Source organism: Phocoena sinus, chromosome 4, assembly GCF_008692025.1.
Source record: "Phocoena sinus isolate mPhoSin1 chromosome 4, mPhoSin1.pri, whole genome shotgun sequence".
NCBI classification, from domain to species: Eukaryota; Metazoa; Chordata; class Mammalia; order Artiodactyla; family Phocoenidae; genus Phocoena; species Phocoena sinus.
Window position 1 is genome coordinate 122,697,149 of NC_045766.1, and position 20,802 is coordinate 122,717,950.

General features: G+C 31.5%; 1 protein-coding gene across 2 annotated transcripts in view; it reads left to right on the forward strand.

Annotated features, from left to right (window-relative positions):
- Positions 1-20,802, forward strand: part of NCAM2 (neural cell adhesion molecule 2) — a 496,915-nt gene that overhangs the window by 375,725 nt on the left and 100,388 nt on the right. For both annotated transcript variants that reach the window (XM_032630637.1, XM_032630638.1), the window contains exons 10-11: positions 15,430-15,617; positions 18,977-19,073. In XM_032630637.1, coding sequence (XP_032486528.1) covers positions 15,430-15,617; positions 18,977-19,073 — 285 coding nt within the window. The remainder of the gene's footprint in view (positions 1-15,429; positions 15,618-18,976; positions 19,074-20,802) is intronic.

Genomic DNA, 20,802 nt, shown 5'->3' on the forward strand with positions numbered 1-20,802 from the left:
TATTCACTGAATAAAATAAGCCATATCTGAAGTTAATGCCTATGAGTGAAATTTCAGATAGTTAATTTTAAAATAATATTTTGCTTGTAAAAATGGATATATATACACATTTCTCTAAATTGCTTTAGACTTGCTTGTACATTTACACATTTCTCTAAATTGCTTTAGACTTGCTTGTATAGTCATCACATATGGAATAAGAAAAACCAACATACTTTTCAAGAAGTTGTTTTAAAGACATTAAAGATGTAAATGACACTTTTGTATCTCCATTTAAGAAGCTTCATAATAATTACTTGATTTCATAATATTTATTGTATAACACTAGAAATAGTGTATTAATAGTGCTTTTCAAAGATTCAAAATATTTGAAAGATATAAAATATTGCAATATATCTAGGAAGCTGGAATCTACTTATATGGGACAGCTTGGAAAGTATAGGACAACATATAATTTAATGCACCTATAATTAAATATGTGTCATAGAGATTATACACTGAGCAGTTGTATAAAAGCAGTCTCTTTTATACAATAAAGAAAAAAAATCCTCTTAGAAATGTAAAATTTTTCCACAGCTATCTTAAAGAAGTGGAACCTGAACATCACATAATATTGATTCAGTATCTATGCAATTTTAAAACCTATATGGCTTCATATTGACTACTCTGTTTATTCAGATATATCACTTTATTTCATATTTATATGGATCATCTGGAGTAAAATGTCCTCTCTCCTTTAGTATGATGACAAGATAAACTGTTTCTGTCCCGTTGATGAAGATGAGTCTTGATAAGAACAATTAACCTCTTTAAACAATTATTTTTATCACTATTAGTATCTCATAATGCTTCATATGCAGTAGAATTTCAAATAGTTCTTGTTAGATATAAATAATTCCATGACAATCCTGTTTGTTTAGGAAATTTTGATTTTCCTTGGACCTCCTTAAAAAGTCTTTTAAGGTAATAAGAGCAATTACCAATGCAGTCAGTTCAATACCATAAAAGGTAGCCTATTTTGATACTTTTATATTTTTCTGTGATTTTCTCAGACCTCATAATATGACTAATTTTTGTTTCCAGTACTCTTGAATCATCAGTGCTAAAACAATTGATTTAAACATTTTTCTTGCCCTGAGCAATATTCCTCAATATGATTGCTTATTTTATTCATTTAAAAAAAGATCTTTATATTAGGTCTTTACTCAAAAATAAGAATTAGATGTGTAAAAATTCCAGCTCATATCCTAATAAACCAAGATAAAAATTTCATTTGAATACATGCACATTTATTTTGAAATTTTATTTAAAATGTTTTGATTTCACACAACTACATGTTCTTTCCCAGAACGAGTAAAAACTTTTCCACTATAATGTAATGTCCACAGAGACAAACTTAATTTTTTCTAACATCTCTCTTTATTCTGAAGAAAAAAGAAACACATATTTGTGATTTTTCGGAAGGTTTTGGGGAAATCCCAAAGATGTTTTTGCATGTAATAGACATTCTAAAATGTGTACTTTGTTTTTTTTCTACATTTAGAGTTCTACTTTGGGAAAGCAAAATCAAAGTCACTTTCACAGATTTGTTCACTTGGTGAATTAAAATTGTAGGTGACTGAGAGACTATGTGGTTACCTATTTAATTAAACTGTCAATAAACTTTTTTAAATAAACATAAAAGGTTAAGAAAATGCTTCCTTGATTAATTTTTGTTATCTATGGTGTTTTTCATTCACAGTATGGTTTACAATGGGTTCTTGCTTCTATATACTTTTAATTTAATTTAACTGACTTCTAAATCTAATTTAATTTAACTGATTTTTAAAACTATCAATTATTTGTAATATAAATGTCGTACATAATAGTATAGGACCAGCTGCTTTATATTTATTGGCAGTATATTCATCGTAGGGAAACCAAAAAAAAAGAAGAGTACACACTTTTTAGCTCAAAAAAAAATGCTGTTAAAAGGAGGAACTCATATCAATAAACTTCTATTTTAGGAGAGGCTGTACATTTTTTGGTTTTATTTACTATGATTCAATGCTCTGAAAAGGTATCACATATGATTCATTTCTAATCATAACTTGAATTGCTTTATTTATTCCATCTGGCACAAATTATTTTGCTCGATTATGTAAAAAATTAAATTTTGATGATAGTTTATCACCCCTTTAAGTAAAATAGTGTTCTAATTAAGTATGCATTAAAGATATAAAATATTTGTCAACATAAACAATAGTTAAGCAGAAAGAAGTTGTGATCTAAGTCCTATTAAATAATACTGTGGTTGTTTGAAAGTTAAAAATATGTGCCAATTTGTTACCAATTTTCAATTAAGAGACTTAAAGGGATGTAGAAAAGGTTTATATAATTCCTTACTTTTCAGTCTTTCAGTTAAAAGGGGATAAATTTAAAGGTTAAATGGTGATAATAATAATAATAATGTGATCTCATTGTGATTAAATTTGCTAATTATATAACATGCTTAAAATAATAACTAAGTCATAAGCACCATGTTAGCTATTATCATCATCATTATTTCCAGTCTTGTTTTTATTAGGATGATGATGATGATGATGTTGATGTTGATGATGTGATGATGATGATGTTGATGATGTGATGATGATGAAGACAATAATACTGAGTTTTTCTTGCTTGTTTTCTATTGTTGTGACCTAGTCATTCCATTATGCATAAAATAAGCAACATTCTAGAATGCACAATCAAGGACTTTAAGATACAATAGTGAAAGTGTTTTTATTTGCTTTTGATTTTTTTTTAAGTCATCAGGGTTTGATAGACTTGGGGAGTTTAAGAAATGAATTAAATTTGTGGAACTATTTTTTTTTTTTTTTTTTTGCGGTACATGGGCCTCTCACTGTTGTGGCCTCTCCCGTTGTGGAGCACAGGCTCCGGACGCGCAGGCTCAGCGGTCATGGCTCACGGGCCCAGCCGCTCTGCGGCATGTGAGATCCTCCCGGACCAGGGCACGAACCCATGTCCCCTGCATTGGCAGTCGGACTCTCAACCACTGCGCCACCAGGGAAGCCCTGTGGAACTCTTTTTACCTCATATAAAATTAACAACCTAGACATGAAATTAAATCACTAGATAAACAATTTACATTTTACTTGATAGTTTTCTTTTCAATTTTAATGATAGTGACCAACTTTAAATTTGTTTGACATTAATAAGCACAAATTACATGTGCTACTGCTAAATCAGATTCTGAAGAAACTAATATTATTGTTATTTGTAAAATGACTTTAACACTGTATATCTGTATGACCAATCATCCTTCTTTTGATAATTCAGAATTTTTATGAAAGAGATTCACTTAAGCTTTGTATCCTAAATTTACACATGAAATTGTGCATAATAATAATATAATCTTTAAAATACTGTAGCCTTTTCTGGAGATTTCAATTATATAAAGCAACAATAGGGAACAGAATAGCCATAAGTAGTACAATACTTTTATTAGTATTTGTATGTATGCTTTATGGAGGAAAGAGATTAGGACAAGAGAAAAGAACAGTATTAGTAGAAGGAGGAATAATTCACCTTACTTATGATCAAACTTTTCTTATGATCAGTAGAAAAGTTAAACAGTGATTTAATACTTAAATCACTAACAGCAAATTAAAGAGAAACCCAGCATATGCTAAGAAGTCACATATAGGTATATCTTAATATAAATGACACTTATGACTCCAGAGTTATAAAATATGCTGAGATTTATGCATAACTTGGCTGTTCAAATTTAGTACAGAAAATGCACACCCAGTGCTATGGTTAGTTGGCAGTAAGCACACATCTAATTTAGTATTCTGTGTAACCATTAGAATTCTCATGACACATGGACTGAACCCAGTTAATTGCCATAGCTGATTCTGCATATGAGTGAACATACAGTAGAACTGAATCTATGAAATTATTAATTGAATTATCCTCTAAATGTGCCAAAGGATATATTAGTTTTTATTCCCTTGGTAGTTTCCTTCTGCATAAATCAAATGAGAAAATTCAATGACTGAAAAAAGTGTAAAAAAAAAGTGTCAAAGTATTTTAGACATTTAAAAGAAAAAAACATGTGCAGTTAATACTTAGCTAATTTAAAGGGCTGGCTTCTTCACAAAATAGGCAATAAGAGTCTGTGAAAAGCAAGGTATTACTATAGATTAACACAGGATTGAAGGACTAAGTTCTGTGATGTTAGGAGAGTCAAGCAAACATTGGCACACTTTTCTTCCTCTGTTAAATGGAGTGATAGTATCTAGAATACATACTTGTCCTGCGTTTTCATTCATTGAGTTAACTATTATTTACTGAGTATCTACTGAGTGTCAAATATAAATTCAGGTGCTGTACAGACTGTGAGAAAAGCAACATCATCCTTACTCTCATGGAACTTATATTTTAATTAGGGGGATGGAACACACACAACCACATTAAGATGAAATATACAAAAAAGTGATTAGACGGGGTACAAAGGACTGAAAGCAGGAAAGAGTCAGGGATGGTTAGGGTTTAAGGAGCAAAGTTAATCTGGATCTGGATGGAGACAAGGTCACAGAAGTAGGCATAGGCCAGCTAGTGTCGAACTTTATAAACCATCATAAATGTTTTTGATTTAAGAGGTGTGAAAAGAATCTTTCGGAAAGGTTTAAGCATTATCTTAAAATAGAAACTAGTAGGCCAGTAAGCCAGTAAGGATGGGGTTTCTAAAATTGACCAGGTAATGAATATGGCTTTGACCAGATATATAATAGCATGGAGAGAAGCAAAAGGTATCTTTATATACTGTGATTTATGGTGAGGAATGAATGTCAAAACTTTTAAAATCGAATATTCTATTACAAAATAAAAGTATTGTTGCTAGTATTTGTAGTTCTTAAACTTTAATATTAAAGAAAAATTTGAAAATTTTATACCATGAAGTATGATGGTTACAAGAGAGGACAGTGTTTTCACTGAAGTCTGTAAATTTTCTGGAGAGCATGCAAGACAGATTTGCTGTAATCCCAATACTGTTTTACAAGGACCATACATATTTATGTTAACAATATGATTTTAAAAGACTTAAATTTATTTTTCATTGATTGTAAAGCTTACCCTAATAATGCTTTTCAATTTTATTCACTAAATGGATAGTACTGTAGATAGTGAGGTTGTAAAGTGAGCTGCCTGATTTAATTAATAATGAACCTGTAAAAATTCAAGCAAAAGATTTTTATATTTCAGATCCCACAGCTTGTGTTGTGTTTTGTGATCAGCTCCAGCCTTCTCATGCACTGGTAGAATTCAGGAATCCAGCTAGCACTCAGCAAGAGCTAAAACAGGTCACAGGTACCAACCACCCTGTGTTTTCAGGAAAAAAAGAAAAAAGGAAAAGAAGACTTCAGAGCCTCAGAGGAAATGACAAGAGAAGGTGAAAAGATTGTATTAAGCAAGTAATCAAGTCAGCAAATCCTGTATAGTGACAGGAATGCAGTGATGACTGCTGTCAGCTCTAAGTCTCAGTAATAAGGAGAGAAAGAGAAACAGAGAGAGAGAGAGGAAAGGAAAGGAAAGGAAAGGAAAGGAAAGGAAAGGAAAGGAAAGGAAAGGAAAGGAAAGGAATAAAATAAGATAGGGCATTTATCAAAGCAGGAGTAACTCGGCATCAAGTCTGAAGGCAGTCTTAAAAGTTTCTTTAACATCTCCTGATGTGCCTGGAATATGAGTTTCCTGGTTCCAACTTTGAGGAAGTGACAGATTCAGATCCTGACAAGCTTTGCTGTTTCTTCTTAGGCTGGCAACTTTAAATAGAGATTTAGTTAAGGTCATGGTTAGAAGTATGTTGAAATGCTCTAGTCTATACAGCTACCATTTAATTAAATCTAAATAATGTCTCCTTAGATCTTTCCATTGTGATAATAGTGAAGAGAACACAGTTCCTTGATTTTTAAAGTCTGTGTTCACTTTACATCCAATTTTACAAGATCTCCTTCTTACAATCTATGCAGTAATATGTACAGTTTTATTAATCATATAACCATTAAGTAGAAGATATGGAAGCCTAAAAATAATCTACTTTCCAATATTTTCACCACCTAGGACCTCTTGTATTTTTTTCTCTTGTGAATTCTCTGGTTTTAAAGATATTAACTTATTAAAATGATATTTAGTAAAGTGGGATTATTCTTCATTTTCATTATATATTCATGAATACATATATATATTCAATATATTCAATACCTATATATATATTCATATGAGTACATGTACCAGAGACTAAAAGACATGAAACAATTAGCATTACCCAAGAGATTTATATAATTCTAGCCAAAAGCAAATGTCACCTTTTATATGGTTCACTGCCAAAGATAATATTTACCAATATGTGGTAAATATAATATTGGTAAATATTATAACTCTCTCTACATTTTTAAAATTTGTGCCAGACTCACGTTTTCTATGTTAGTAGATTCTTAGAGATTAAGGAAACCAGTTCAACTCAATAATTCTATAATAAAAAAGAAAGAAAGAAAAGAAAACATAAAATCCAAATTAATAAACAGAAAACAAAGGTAACTTCATTGTTATCTGGCAGAGGTGGAACTTAAATTCAATGGCAGGCCTGAAGCTATTTCTAATACAGTATTTAACTTATAAACAGCAACTGCAAAATTCTCTTTTCCAGTGTAGTTCATCCACTATTGTGTGTGTGTGTGTCCAGATTCTGATTGTAAGATTTGTGACAATCCATGGGAAGCACTTAGCACTGTGTTCAACACATTTCATGTGCTCACAAATGTTAGAGGTTAAAATTCATCCTCTTTTGGGAAGATTTCCCTGTGCCTCCTCTGCACATCCTAATTAGGGCCAATGCTAATTCCTTTTGAGACAGGAACCTTATGCATTCCACTTCAATTGTGCTATGCATTGCCTTGCGGTATAGTTATTTATTTTTGCATCTGCCTGATCCACTAGAAAGGATTCCCTGTTGGCCTGAATTCCCCACACTTAAACAGTGCTTAGTATAAAATAGACATACAATAATAATTTTGGATAATTAGTGCAGGGGCTGCCCTTCCCAGAGGTTCACATTCAGAATCTTTAAGAGGAAGCCTTAGGCATCTGATTCTTTCCCCTCTAAACTCAAAATATGCTGTTGAGGAAAAGCCAGGGTGACAAAACCTTTAGAGCTAAACAATTATATCCAGCATTTGCTAAGGGCTTAGTGTCAGTAGACACAAACTTTGATATTATTTTGATTAGAAATGTGTAATCAGTTCAATCATTAATATTTAGAAAATTTTTACTATTTTGTTTTGCAAGGCACCTTACGATAGCAGTGTTTGAAATGGATGATGGAATAAATGAAAAAATAAACAGTTAAAATATCAAACCAGATACAACCAAAACATAAACAAAATGCAAATTACTCTCAATATCCTATAGAGAATACTTAAATTTTAAACCAGTTATTGTAAGAGTAAGGTATGTAGAAAAAACAGAATTGCATCACCCTTTTCATGGTAACATGGATCTAATTTAGAAATTCAAATACAAATAAGGCCATTGTTTAAAGGATCGAGTACAACATATGATACCACTATACTGTCAGAATTAAAGATGAGTTTAGCTTTCTTGAAAACATAAGAAAAATTATAATACTGTTTTTTTTTCTCTCAAGCATATTACTTCATGTGCAGTGACTTAAAATTTTAAAACATGAAAATTAAGGCATTTACAATTTAATTCTGAATAATTAATGTCTCCCAAAAAATAAAACAGTAACTCAAAATTCCCCTGAAATAGTGCATATTTGTGTTCACTGTAGAATGAATTCATATATATATATGAATATACGAATATACATAGATATTCATCTACATATGAAAGAATCAGAATTTCACTGCTGAGAAAGGTGCAGAATGAGAAACATGCTAGTATTTATGTTTGACATTTTTAGAATATGGAAGATATTTTTGCAGCTATGTCTAGCATTTTTTGCTATATCCTATGTATGGTATTTTTATTAACAAAATCCCCTTAGCCTTCATTATAGTCTAGAGCATTCTTTTAATAGGGGCAGTATATACTCAAGTAAAGTACATGTGGAATATAATTTAACAAAATATCTATAAACTGTAACTATCAGGTTCAGATATGAAGACACCATACTCAAATTGGCGATTGCCCAGCACATGTTGGAATTAACAATGATGGAAGCAATGTAATATATTTTCACATCTTAATGTTTCAACAGTGATTTGGAAACAGATAATAACCTAATTTATTAATCAATATCCTAATAAGTTGAATATTGAGCTCTACTTGGGAAATTCCTGTGAATTTTCTTGATGTAAAAAACATATAGTAAATTCATTTTTAAATAAAAAATATAATTAAGTGTTTTAAAAGGCAATTATATTTTAAGATATTAGTAAATATGCCCACTTGGGGATAAAATTTATTTTTTATTGAGATGTCAGATGATAGCTTCCATTTACTTTAGGCAATTGTTTTTCTTTGTTGTTTTTTTTTTAGTGCAAGAATTTACTTGTCATGATCAAGAGCAAAAGTACTATGAGTTAGCATATTCATAATTTCTTAATCACAAGAAAGCTAGACAGCACTATTTTAAAATTACCTTTGAAATACAAATATTGTATATAAGCAGTAACCAAATTAACTTTATACACTAGATTATATTTCTTATTAATTCAAAATAGATGGTATATTAAAGTTACCAAACTGGAATCTAGGGGATTGTCTTTGACTTTCTGATATGGAAACAATGTGTTATCTCTCTGCTCACAATCTTAAACTTATAGTTTATTATTTCAGTTTTTTGTGTCTTGTTGCTGAGATTGATGTAAACATACCTGTGAATTATCTCAAGTTACCTTCAGTTATAAAATAAATAATCTTGAGAGAACATATATAATTGAGTAAAACTCCAAGATGGTGAGGGAAGCTTCTCTTTCATGTTCAATGTTTGATTCCCAATACCCAGAAGAGAACATAGAATGAAATCAGGAAATATTTGTAAAATGTAAATTATACAACTAGGCAAAAATATATTTTATTGTCTTCTTGTCCTGGTTCTTCTTTTCCTCCTCCTTTCTTCCCATCCTCCCTCCCTCTCCCTCTTTCTCTTTCTCCTACTCTAGTTTTAGATTATATTTTTTCATATGTAAGATTAATTTTCCTGAGATTTTATCTAAGCACTCTTTATTCAAGAATATGTTGCCAAAACATGGTTCTAGCCAAAAAATCCAGGGTGGGGAAAATGACTGGCATTCCCCAGAATATATTTATTTTTATATCTTAGCTTCTTGTACAACAGCATGGAAATTGGAAAACTGATGATTTTAATTATCTCACATTCTTGGCATCACCTGGACATAAGTGGGTGTACTAATGTGCAGTGTTTTCACTAAAATCATTCTAATCTGCATTAAATTTTTACTTTATTGCTTAAATATAGTATACAGGACATAATAAAATGCTTCCTTGGTTACTTGGTATAATCACTTCAAACATTAATTCCAATGTTGAGTAACATTGTTAATGATCTATAGAAACTAGTCCCTGAGAATATATTTATACTTAGTAATATAATAATTGGCATAGCGGTATGATTTCATGAAATGAATATAAAGAGCCAGACTGTGATCTTGGGTGTGCCACAGCCTTCCCAAGTATCCCAGAACAAAGTTTCTTGTATGTAAAATAAAGATTCCCATGTTCCTTTCCAGATATTAGATCTTATGAGATCTGTCCAGTTCTGCAGAACTTATAATGACCGTGTGCACAAGTGTTGCAAGTTTAGCTTGGTTCACATTTAGATACTATAAATACAAAGATCTCTTCTTGCAATGAGAACTTGGTGAATTCACTCAGTTGGGTATAAATCTCCCATCTTTCCTGTCTGAAAGTTTGGTTGGGGTATACTTTTTATTGTGTGTGTGATACATTTAAAAAATAATTCTAACTCTAGCAAACACTTCACATGTACAAAATTACAGAAAACAACTCAGTGGTTCTTATCAGGGTCACATTTGCTTCAGATCTGTCTTTGTCATTTCCTCTTAAAGAGAGGGAAGCAAGTATTTTTGTTTGTTTTTAATTATCTTTCTTGGGAGTACCTTTCTTTTGTCAAAGAGAAATTATTCTGACACTTGTTAAAAATGGTAAGCAAAACTTTATTCAAAACTGTTGCAGTAGGGGTCAAGAATGCTGCAATGGAGCAGAAAGATTAAACACAACTATGAGTACAAGGGCAAGTAGGGATTTATAGCCAAGGAGCAGAATGACAAGAGTCAATGGATGGAAAATTACTAACAGGAACTTGATTAAATTTCAAGGATAATGTTATTCTTACTAAACTGGCCTAATAGGATTCTTGTTAAAAGCAGGCCATGGACATAGACAGTAAGGAGCTTGAATGGCATATTTGGAATTTGTTACTTTTCAAGTTTCTCTTATTTTTCTTCTCAACTCTTCTCAGATAAAAAATTTGTTCTTCCAATAAAGTTATTTATATTCATTATAGTTTGTAAAATATTTTAATTTGGAAGTTAATATGATTGAGGGGACATACAGTACCTTAAGAGATGTTTCCATAGCTTTATAGTTCATGTGGTCAGGAATTAATTTTCCCAATGCATAGAATACAGGGCACAACACCTAGACAAAGAATGCAAAGAATGCAACTTAAAGGTGAAACTTTGTCTATGCCTATCTTCCTATCTGCATATATATATATCTCATCAATTCTGATCTTTGCACAGTTCTACTCATGGCATATTCCTCTTCCTTCCTCTAGGCTTTTTGTTTTGCTTTTTAACTGCCAAAATGTATTTCCTCCGTACAACATTTCAAGCCTCTCATGATGTTAAAGCCTTACTCTTCTGAAAAGGCCTTATTTTCTGCAAATTACAATTTTGGGTTTACCAACCCGAGATCCGGCTACATTTGTTTAGCCTGAAGTCTTCACATGTTGCCTCTGCCAGAGGCACATCCTTTTTCAAAAAGTGGCCCAATATCAATTGTTCGATTTCATTAACATGCCAACCTTGTGGCAGTGACTACGGCTGCCTTGCTACTGGTTTGATATTTACAAAGCATACAATGTACAGGAATTTAGTTTCTGTTTTATTGTAGAGAGGAGTTATCAGTACTTTCCTGCCTCACACCTCAAATACATTTTTTTTTTTTTTTTTTGCGGTACGTGGGCCTCTCAGTGTTGTGGCCTCTCCCGTTGTGGAGCACAGGCTCCGGACGCGCAGGCTCAGCGGCCATGGCTCACGGGCCTAGCCGCTCTGCGGCATGTGGGATCTTCCCGGACCGGGGCACGAACCCGTGTCCCCTGCATTGGCAGGCGGACTCTCAAACACTGCGCCACCAGGGAAGCCCCTCAAATACATTTTTAAATGTAGCTTTCAGTATAGCATGTTTTGCCTGTAGCACGTTTGCATGCAGCATCAGTAATTCCAAATTAAATTCCCACTGAGATCATCAGGCAAGCAATTAGTGGCAATTGCTTGCTTTTACAGAAAAGCCAAATTATGCCCTAAGTTTATGGTTAAGTTATAATAATATAATACACATACACACAGATGCTATATTGCGGACAGAGTAGACTGTGAGTCAGGTATTAATAGTTACATTAATGTGTGTGATTTTCATATTGAGGTATATATATTACATGCAAATACATTATTTATAAACTTCTCTCTAGCATATTATAATGCTAAAGAGGTTATAGTTCATATAGATTAAGCAGTAATAAAATATCTTATAGATAGAGCTAGAGCTAGAAATGGATATAGATACAGCTTAACTTTTGACTTTGAATATCGGGAAGTTTGGCTTCTCTTACGGTTGCACCCTAATTAGTTATACATTCTTAGATTTTGCACTTAATCTTCCCAGGTCTTGAAAAAGTTTTTCTTTCCTTTTCTCCTTGAAAATACCTTCTGTTCAATTTAACTGAACCACTGAATTAAAAATTAACTGACAGTTTAATATCCAGTAAATTTAATGTACAGTTTTAGAGAACCAAGTAAGCATCTTACATTATGTAAGCCATCAGGTATATAATTGTGACCAAGACAAATCTTATTTTATTAAAGTATAATTGACTTACAATATTTCATTAGTTTCAGCTGTACAACATAGTGATTTGATATTTTTACACATCAGGAGAAGATCACCAGGATGTCTAATTATCACCATAAAAATTACTACTAGATTATTACTACTGTCTATATTCCTCAGGCCATCTATACACACATTACATTCTTGAGACTTATTCATTTTATAACTTGAAGTTTGTTCCTCTTAATCTCCTTCCCCATGGCAACTGAAAATTTTTTCTCTGTATCTATGAGTCTGCTTCTGTTTTGTTATGTTTGTTTATTTGTTTTGTTTCTCAGATATCACATGTAAGTGAAGTCATATGGTAATTGTCTTTTTCTGTCTGACTTACATCACTTAGCATACTACCCTCTAGGTTCATACATGTCACAAATGGCAAGATTTCATTTTATTTATGGCTGAGTTACATTTCATTTTGTATATATATATATATATATATCTCAATACCATATGTTCTTTTTTTTCTTTTTAAACATAGTCAATTTTATTCTCCTTAAAGCACAAAATAGAGTCTTTGGTTGTACAAACATCACTAGTTATAGTCTTACCAGGAGGTCTTGGCTGGGGTCGGGCCATTAGTCGGCGGCCAGAACTCCTGAAGGGACATCTTTTTTTTTTTACATTGTTTTTGGAGTATAAGTGCTTTACAATGGTGTGTTAGTTTCTGCTTTACAACAAAGTGAATCAGTTATACATATACATATGTTCCCATATCTCTTCCCTCTTGCGTCTCCCTCCCTCCTACCCTCCCTATCCCACCCCTCCAGGCGGTCACAAAGCACCCAGCTGATCTCCCTGTGCTATGCGGCTGCTTCCCACTAGCTATCTATTTTACATTTGGTAGTGTACATATGTCCATGCCTCTCTCTCGCTTTGTCACAGCTTACCCTTCCCCCTCCCCATATCCTCAAATCCATTCTCTGATAGGTCTGTGTCTTTTTTCCTGTCTTAACCCTAGGTTCTTCATGACATTTTTTTCTTTAATTCCATATATATGTGTTAGCATATGGTATTCGTCTTTCTCTTTCTGACTTACTTCACTCTGTATGACAGACTCTAGGTCTATCCACCTCATTACAAATAGTTCAATTTTGTTTCTTTTTATGGCTGAGTAATATTCCATTGTATATATGTGCCACATCTTCTTTATCCATTCATCCAATGATGGACACTTAGGTTGTTTCCATCTCCGGGCTATTGTAAATAGAGCTGCAATGAACATTTTGGTACATGACTCTTTTTGAATTTTGGTTTTCTCAGGGTATATGCCCAGTAGTGGGATTGCTAACAGCTGGGTTAAACGACTTGAGGCAAGGGTGGCATTGGAGCTGGCAGGGACCCCACCCCAATATACCATATCTTCTTTATCTGTTAAAACCATAAGATTCAGATCATTTGGTAGAGAAACAATCATATATCAATAGATCATTCCAATTTCTATGACCATGCTGAGGGAGAATATAGGATCTGTGGGAACACAAAGTAAGGGAACTAACCCACAATTGAAGGTTGTGGAAAGGCTGCGTTAAGTTAGCGTGGAGCTTAGTTTTGAACGCAGCCAGGTAAAGGGAAGGACAGACACATTGCAGCTAAGGGAAAACCATAGGCAGATACATCTGTGTAATATTAGCACACCTAAGTGCCAATATGTGTCACTATTTATCTGATCCTCTTTTGTGGGGCATTAAGTTGTTTTGAGATTTTGTTATTAAAATAACAATGTGCTAAAAGTCCTTTATATTAACATTTGATAGTATTTCTACTTATTTCTCTGGAGAGATATCTAAGACTAGTTTGCAGAATCAAGATTACAAAGTTTTTTTTAAGGCTTTTGTGTTCCTGAGGAATTGTCCCAAATATATTCTCCTCAATAATGTATGATAAAGTCCACATCACCAACACATTGCTAGTAGTGAATATTATAATATTCCTGGGTTGAATAGAAATTCAATGGACCCTAGTTAAAATTGCCCCAGATTCACATACCACGCCTACAACTTTGTACTAGAATAAGCTTGATAGCTCTTACTCCGGATCCCTCATGCATATGACAAAGTAACACCTTCCTCACAAAGTCATGAAAAAGATGAAATGAAATAAAATGTATAAGCTTATTGTCATATAGAAAGCATTCAATAAACATTTCATGCTTCTATGTGAGATTGGTATTTAAAACATACAGTAAAACATGTATAGGAAAATAATATTTAAATAATTATTTGTGCATTTGTACTGGAGATTATAATTCTTATATTACATATCTGATATATAATCTGTTGATATAACAAAATTGGTAGAAGATCATCTTTAAGTAATTTGAGTAGTAAAACAAAAGGTTTAATTTAGGCAGTTTGAAATTGATAACTTATGAGGGATATTAAGTTTTAAATAGTTAATATTAGTAGCAACAATAATCAGTATAAATACCAGCAACATTTTAGCTACCACTTAAGAGTATGTTATGTAGAAATTTGTAAAATGAATCCTCTCAATTATACAGTCAAGATATTGAGACTCAGAGAAGTTATGGTTGCTTGGCATTTGGGCTATGTCATAATTCTTGAATGGAACACGACTAAAAACCGTCTCTGTGTCTTCAAAATTAGGTTTCTTCAATAAAATGATATAATGCATTTATAATGTATTTTCTATTTTCTCTTACCTATCATTACAGAGGTCTGGTGTAGGGGCCTGACAGTTGACATAGCATTATAGAAACTGATTAATATTCAAATTAAATTAAACATACCTGGTTATTAAAAACTGGAAATGACATCTCAGGAAAATATTTGTTGTTTAGTTGTGATATTGCCATTTCAATTTAGATTTTATATCTGCCTTAAAATATTTTATAGAAGAAATTATATGACTAGGACAAAGGTAAAAAAATGACACAAGACCACAAATTTTGTTTTATCCTAAACTCTCACTTTATGAGTTGTTTCAGAAATATATTTCACATATGTAGAGAGCCATTAATTTACTTCATGGAAATTTTTGTCAGATTATTAAAAGCAAACGACTCTGAGTGTCAATATGTCATATTTTAATAATTGGCTGACTGAATATTTTTATATTAATGTTAAAATGATTTGATGAAACAGTCAAATGATATATTTTCATTATTTCTGATATCACATAGTAAATATATGAAATTAGAATTGCTGTGGCTTCTTTCTGTAGTCAGTAATGATTACTATTGTTTATACTAATTAAATGACTCTCTTAAATAAAAGGTCTGTAATGTTATATTATATTGCTTTACAGATGCTCCCAAGTTCATATCAAACCAAACAATTTATTACTCTTGGGAAGGAAATCCAATCAATATAAGCTGTGATGTGAAATCTAATCCACCAGCATCAGTCCATTGGAGAAGAGAGAAATTAGTCTTGCCAGCTAAAAACACCACTAATTTAAAGACATATAGTGCAGGGAGAAAAATAATATTAGAGGTAAGTCTTCATGTACATATCAACAAATTGTATTACTTTAGCAGTTATCTACTATTTTAGAACATGTTTAAATATCTTAGTATCTTAATATATTTCTATCCTATAATATACATATACCCTATTGTATATATTTCATGTTTACTTACTCGAGGGAAATTTTATGCATTTGGATTATGGTTTGTTAATGGTTAATGTCTCACTACTTATATAGTAATATGGGTATATAGCAAAAGCCATTATTTTTCATGAATTTATTTTTGGGAAAAAAACACAATTATATCAGGAAAAATATAGGGAGAAAGAATGAGTAATTTGTCAGTTACTGAGGGCCAAATGTTTAATTTCAGTGTTGTTACTGGACACTGACTCTGTGGTTACACCTTCCTGCTCCTTAGACTGGTATATATAAATGCTATCTACTGGCTACATATTTACACGTTCCTAAATAAACCAGATTTACTTGTTCATTGCCTCATTTTATTTTATTATTTTACATTAAGATTGTAGATAATTGTTTTTATACTGCCAAGTGCCTGGCCTTTAAATTCTGTTTGAATACAATACCTTTAATTTAATAATTGTAGATTATGTGTGTGTATATCAATTTCCAAAGTTTATATAAGTCTATGACAATGATCATCAAGCCTCCCAATTTATGATGCTTTCATAACAATTAGGAATCTTCCTCAAACAACCTTTTTAGCTAAAAAGATGCTACATTTTCTCTACTAATTCAATATATATAAATTTTAAAGATGCATGTTTTCGAATAACATTTGAGATCCATACCACATTAACTTAAAGGTATTCACACTGGTGCCATATTAACACTTCCACCCAATAAATGGACTTAGTGAAACATTTAGTTGATAGAATGATTTAGCTATCACTTCCCCCAAATGTTTGAATAGCTGACTGTTTGGTAATTAAGCCACTTTGTCTAAAGCTATTTCAATTTAAATTGTTTTTTTTTTTTTTTTTTTTGGTTTGTTTGTTTTTTTGTATCTATATTAGAAGAACTATTGGCAAATTGACAGGGAGCTCAATTTCACAAAGACTTTGGCCAGATTCAATTGAAATTTTAGGTATTTAACCATAGCAGAAAACCGAGGTTCTTTGATTAAATACATATATTCATTTTTTAATTTGCGATTTTTTGAAAGTAACAAAACAGTCTATAAATCCTTTGGGTTATTGCCAATAAATGCATTTCTAAAGGACATCCAAATTTGTTTATTTGTTTTGCCTAGGCACTCCCCTGAGGTAAGAGGACAACTTTTCAATATATGAACAAAATTTGATGCAGGAGGTTTCTAATAGGTTGATTGGAATAATATTCTACTCTGGATCATCTGTATTGTTCCTTGCCCTGAATAAAGATGCTAACTGTTAAATAAATGATTTTCTTACCATGGAATATACAGAAAGAGGAAATCAAGTTTTTGAAGGTTTAGGAAGAAGACTTGCAAACTCCTTTATTAACGTTGTACTCTCAGTTTATATTTTGGTGTTCAAAACCACATTTGTTATTCTGCTATGTTCTATCAAAGCCCAACATCTGAAGTAAACTTGAATTATTTTGACTGCATATTAAAATATGAATAAGTGGTATCATAAGTAGATGTTTCTAGTACTTATTAGATAAATATCAACAAAAATTTGCATATTTTAAACACTTAAATATTTAAAATAAATATATATTATGTATCTTTGTTGTATATTATTTTGATAAAATTATCTATTATTTCACTGTGCTGGAATTGGGTGTACAACCACTATTGGACTTTACTGCTTTCCTAGAATACACCAGATATACTGCAGGGCACATGATTTGGCCCAGGTGTCTAGATCTGTGTGTTTTTAATAGTCTGTGCTACTAGGGGTATTTTCTGTATTTGTTTATCATAAAACACGATAAAGAAATTATTTCAGGTAGAATTATAAAGCTTTTATCTTTTGATAGGCAAACTCCCAAGAACAGAAAAACAACTGAATTGAGCTTCTTAAAGTTTTATTCCAGTTAAAATAGGTATATTTACGTTACTTCATTAATCTTGAGGAGCTGTGCAATAGTCAGGATTCTTTGTCACGGCCATCCTGTCTTTGCGTTGCAGTGATTCAGTACACATTCTTCCCTATGGGGTATACAAATGACTTTCTCATATGCCTGTAGAATAAAGACTTTTTTTGGTCAAATTCATTTCCAGTAGTAAAATTATTTTAGAGTTAAATTAACCTAATTTATTAAAACCTGAATGTATGAAAACTGAATATTTTAGTCACTTAGAAGTACTTATATAAGAGCTGTTAAAGCCTCTAGTCCTCAAACGTATGATCTATTCCTAGATGGACAGCTGACTAGAAGATGAATGACACAGCTTTTTTGTACTCTTTCAGAATTATCATCTTCAATGGACCTCAAAATTGCACTTTTAGTTAATAGCCTCCCATTATCACAAAACCATTTCCCCCTTTGGGGACAGACTTGAAATTAACAGCAACTCTTGTTGTAAGCATATTCTCTCTTAATAATAGTAACTGGGATTGAAAATTATATCTTTACTATCATCAAATCTCTTTTCTGAATTGATACTTCAGAATTTCGGTACATTATAATTACAGGGTTGGTCCCACCATTCAGCAATAGAATCCCAGAATGTTAACTTAATTATGGATTTCAAATGTGTAAGGACTGAGGTCAGCTATTTTCCACCTAAACTGAAAGAGAATTATAGGAATTGAACAGAAATGGAGGCAAGATACTGTTATTAGATATCAAGATAATGTGCCTATCTACAGGAATTGCTACACAAGGGCAATATTTCCTTGCAAAATGCCTTCCTGGAAAGATTTTTCTTTTCAATGGGTCCTCGTCTTTTGTTAGTATTTTATGTTCAATAAAGTCATAAGAGGAAGAGAAAGCTGACATATTTCGAGCCTTTCTTAACTTTAAATCTGCCTGATCTTAGGCTACAACCTAGAAAACAAAGAGTTAACAATGCTTTTAGTACAAGATTCCTATTTTCAAAGTCAGGTCTGTAGCAATTACAGAATACATATTTTCCAAACTGTGTACTACTTTCTGAACTTTCATAGGTAAATATCTAATGATTTTTCTATTCAATATATGTAACAAAATACTGGCATTTACTTAATAAATTGGTAGACTATAATTTACCTGGGACTATGGGTAGTACAGATCCATGGATTACATCTTGAAAGGACAGAAAAAAGAGTTACGGTAGGGAGTTGTGAATAATTGAATATGTGTAAAGATGGTAAGGCATGCTAGAGGCTATTTTAAAATTTCTGTGATATTGTTTTAAAATTGTGAATTTTTATTATTATAATTATTTTAGATTGCACCTACATCTGACAATGACTTTGGACGATATAATTGCACAGCCACTAACCGTATAGGAACAAGATTTCAAGAATATATTCTTGCCTTGGCTGGTAAGTATAGCACAGTAATTTCTGAGAATTCATAAAATATTTCTGGAAGCAAATAGTGTTTACATTTTGATAATCCTGATACAGGTTATTATTAGAAACAAAGAACTGCTGCTTAAAAATTTAGAACAGTTGTATCTGATATATAGTGAGGACTTCAAGATTAACTTTAACCCTGATTCTAATTCCCCTAACTTTATATATGACACATCTATTAAAAAAGTAGGAAACATATGTCTTAAGACATCAAATTACATTTCATTTAAAGTAAGAATCTTGTCAAAAAATAAAAACAAAAGATATCTTTAGAGAAAATGAAATTAATCTATTTTAAAATTCTAAATTTGAAAGAACAAATAGTAACCTTATTTTTAAGCTAAATAGAAAATTTAGAGTTATGTAACTTACTGAAGTGTTTCATTTTGTATATATAAAAGCATTCCAGTTCTTCCCTTAAAGCTTAAAGATATAAAAATAATATCATGTAGATTAAAATTTACTTTAACTAGAAATACTGATATGTTTTTATTTATATTTATGTGAATATATACAAGCACATATAGTTATAGAATTTGCCATTATGTTTTACAAGACTGATTAGGAATCTGGAAATATCCATTTTTATGCTTTGCAAAGTTCAGATGATGCAAAAATGTGATCTATTGTCTTCTAAGTCCAGGTCAAGAAATATCAGAAAATTACTGTAATCTTATGTTTTGATAGAATAAATAACTTCCATGAAAATATTTTAAAACTTTTTCAGAGTTCAAATATGTAGCTATTATTTTATATTGTTATGAATGATATTTATTTCTTTTGATTTGTCAATATATCTCAAAATAAATCATTAGTTGTAAAGATCAAAAGGGAACTTTAAAAGTTTACAAAGCTAATAATAATCAAATTATTATGTAACTGGAAAACCTGCTATACTCCAATACAAGTTTTATTTTACTACACTGGGGGAAAAGGGAGAGAAAGATTGTGTGAAAGGGTTTTAGGGAAGGAAACAAGAAGGAAAAAGTTAAGATGAGAGGTAAAGATAGAAGGGAAAGGAGGCTGGAGGGATGAAATAAGGAAGGAAATAAACCACTGTGCACTGTCTGCCAGGAAGTCATTAGAAAACTAATCTCAGTGAAAGTCATTGGAAGTAGATGCTACACATTTAGGCATCTGAATAAACCATAATACAAGCAAATTAAATTCTAGGAAAATGAAACATGTTAAATCACATTAAATTCATTGACAGTAAATTGAAGTATCAACTGTAATGGTGAGAAGAATTCATTACTCATATTAATTCCAAGCCTTAGTAAATTAGGCAATGTTCTTGTAATTAGTATGAACTTTTTATAAATAATAACTAGACATATGATTATTATATTACTAAATATATTTATGTATAATTATATTAATACTGATGTACTGTTATATATTGCCTTTTTTTATGAGGCAATGTATATGACCCAGTTTTCTATAAGGTAAAGCTTGATAAATGACCAAATATTTTTTTTCACTTTTTGAGAGTTCATAATTCTAAGAAAATATGAAACTAACACACCATTGTAAAGCAATTATACCCCAATAAAGATGTTAAAAAAAAAATAGAACATTATACTGTTGATATTTAAACAATCTTATTAAATTCAAGGAAATACTAATGTCTGTGTACCTTCATATCTCACAATACTCACAGTAGTATCTTTCATTAAAAAATATGTGTTATACATAT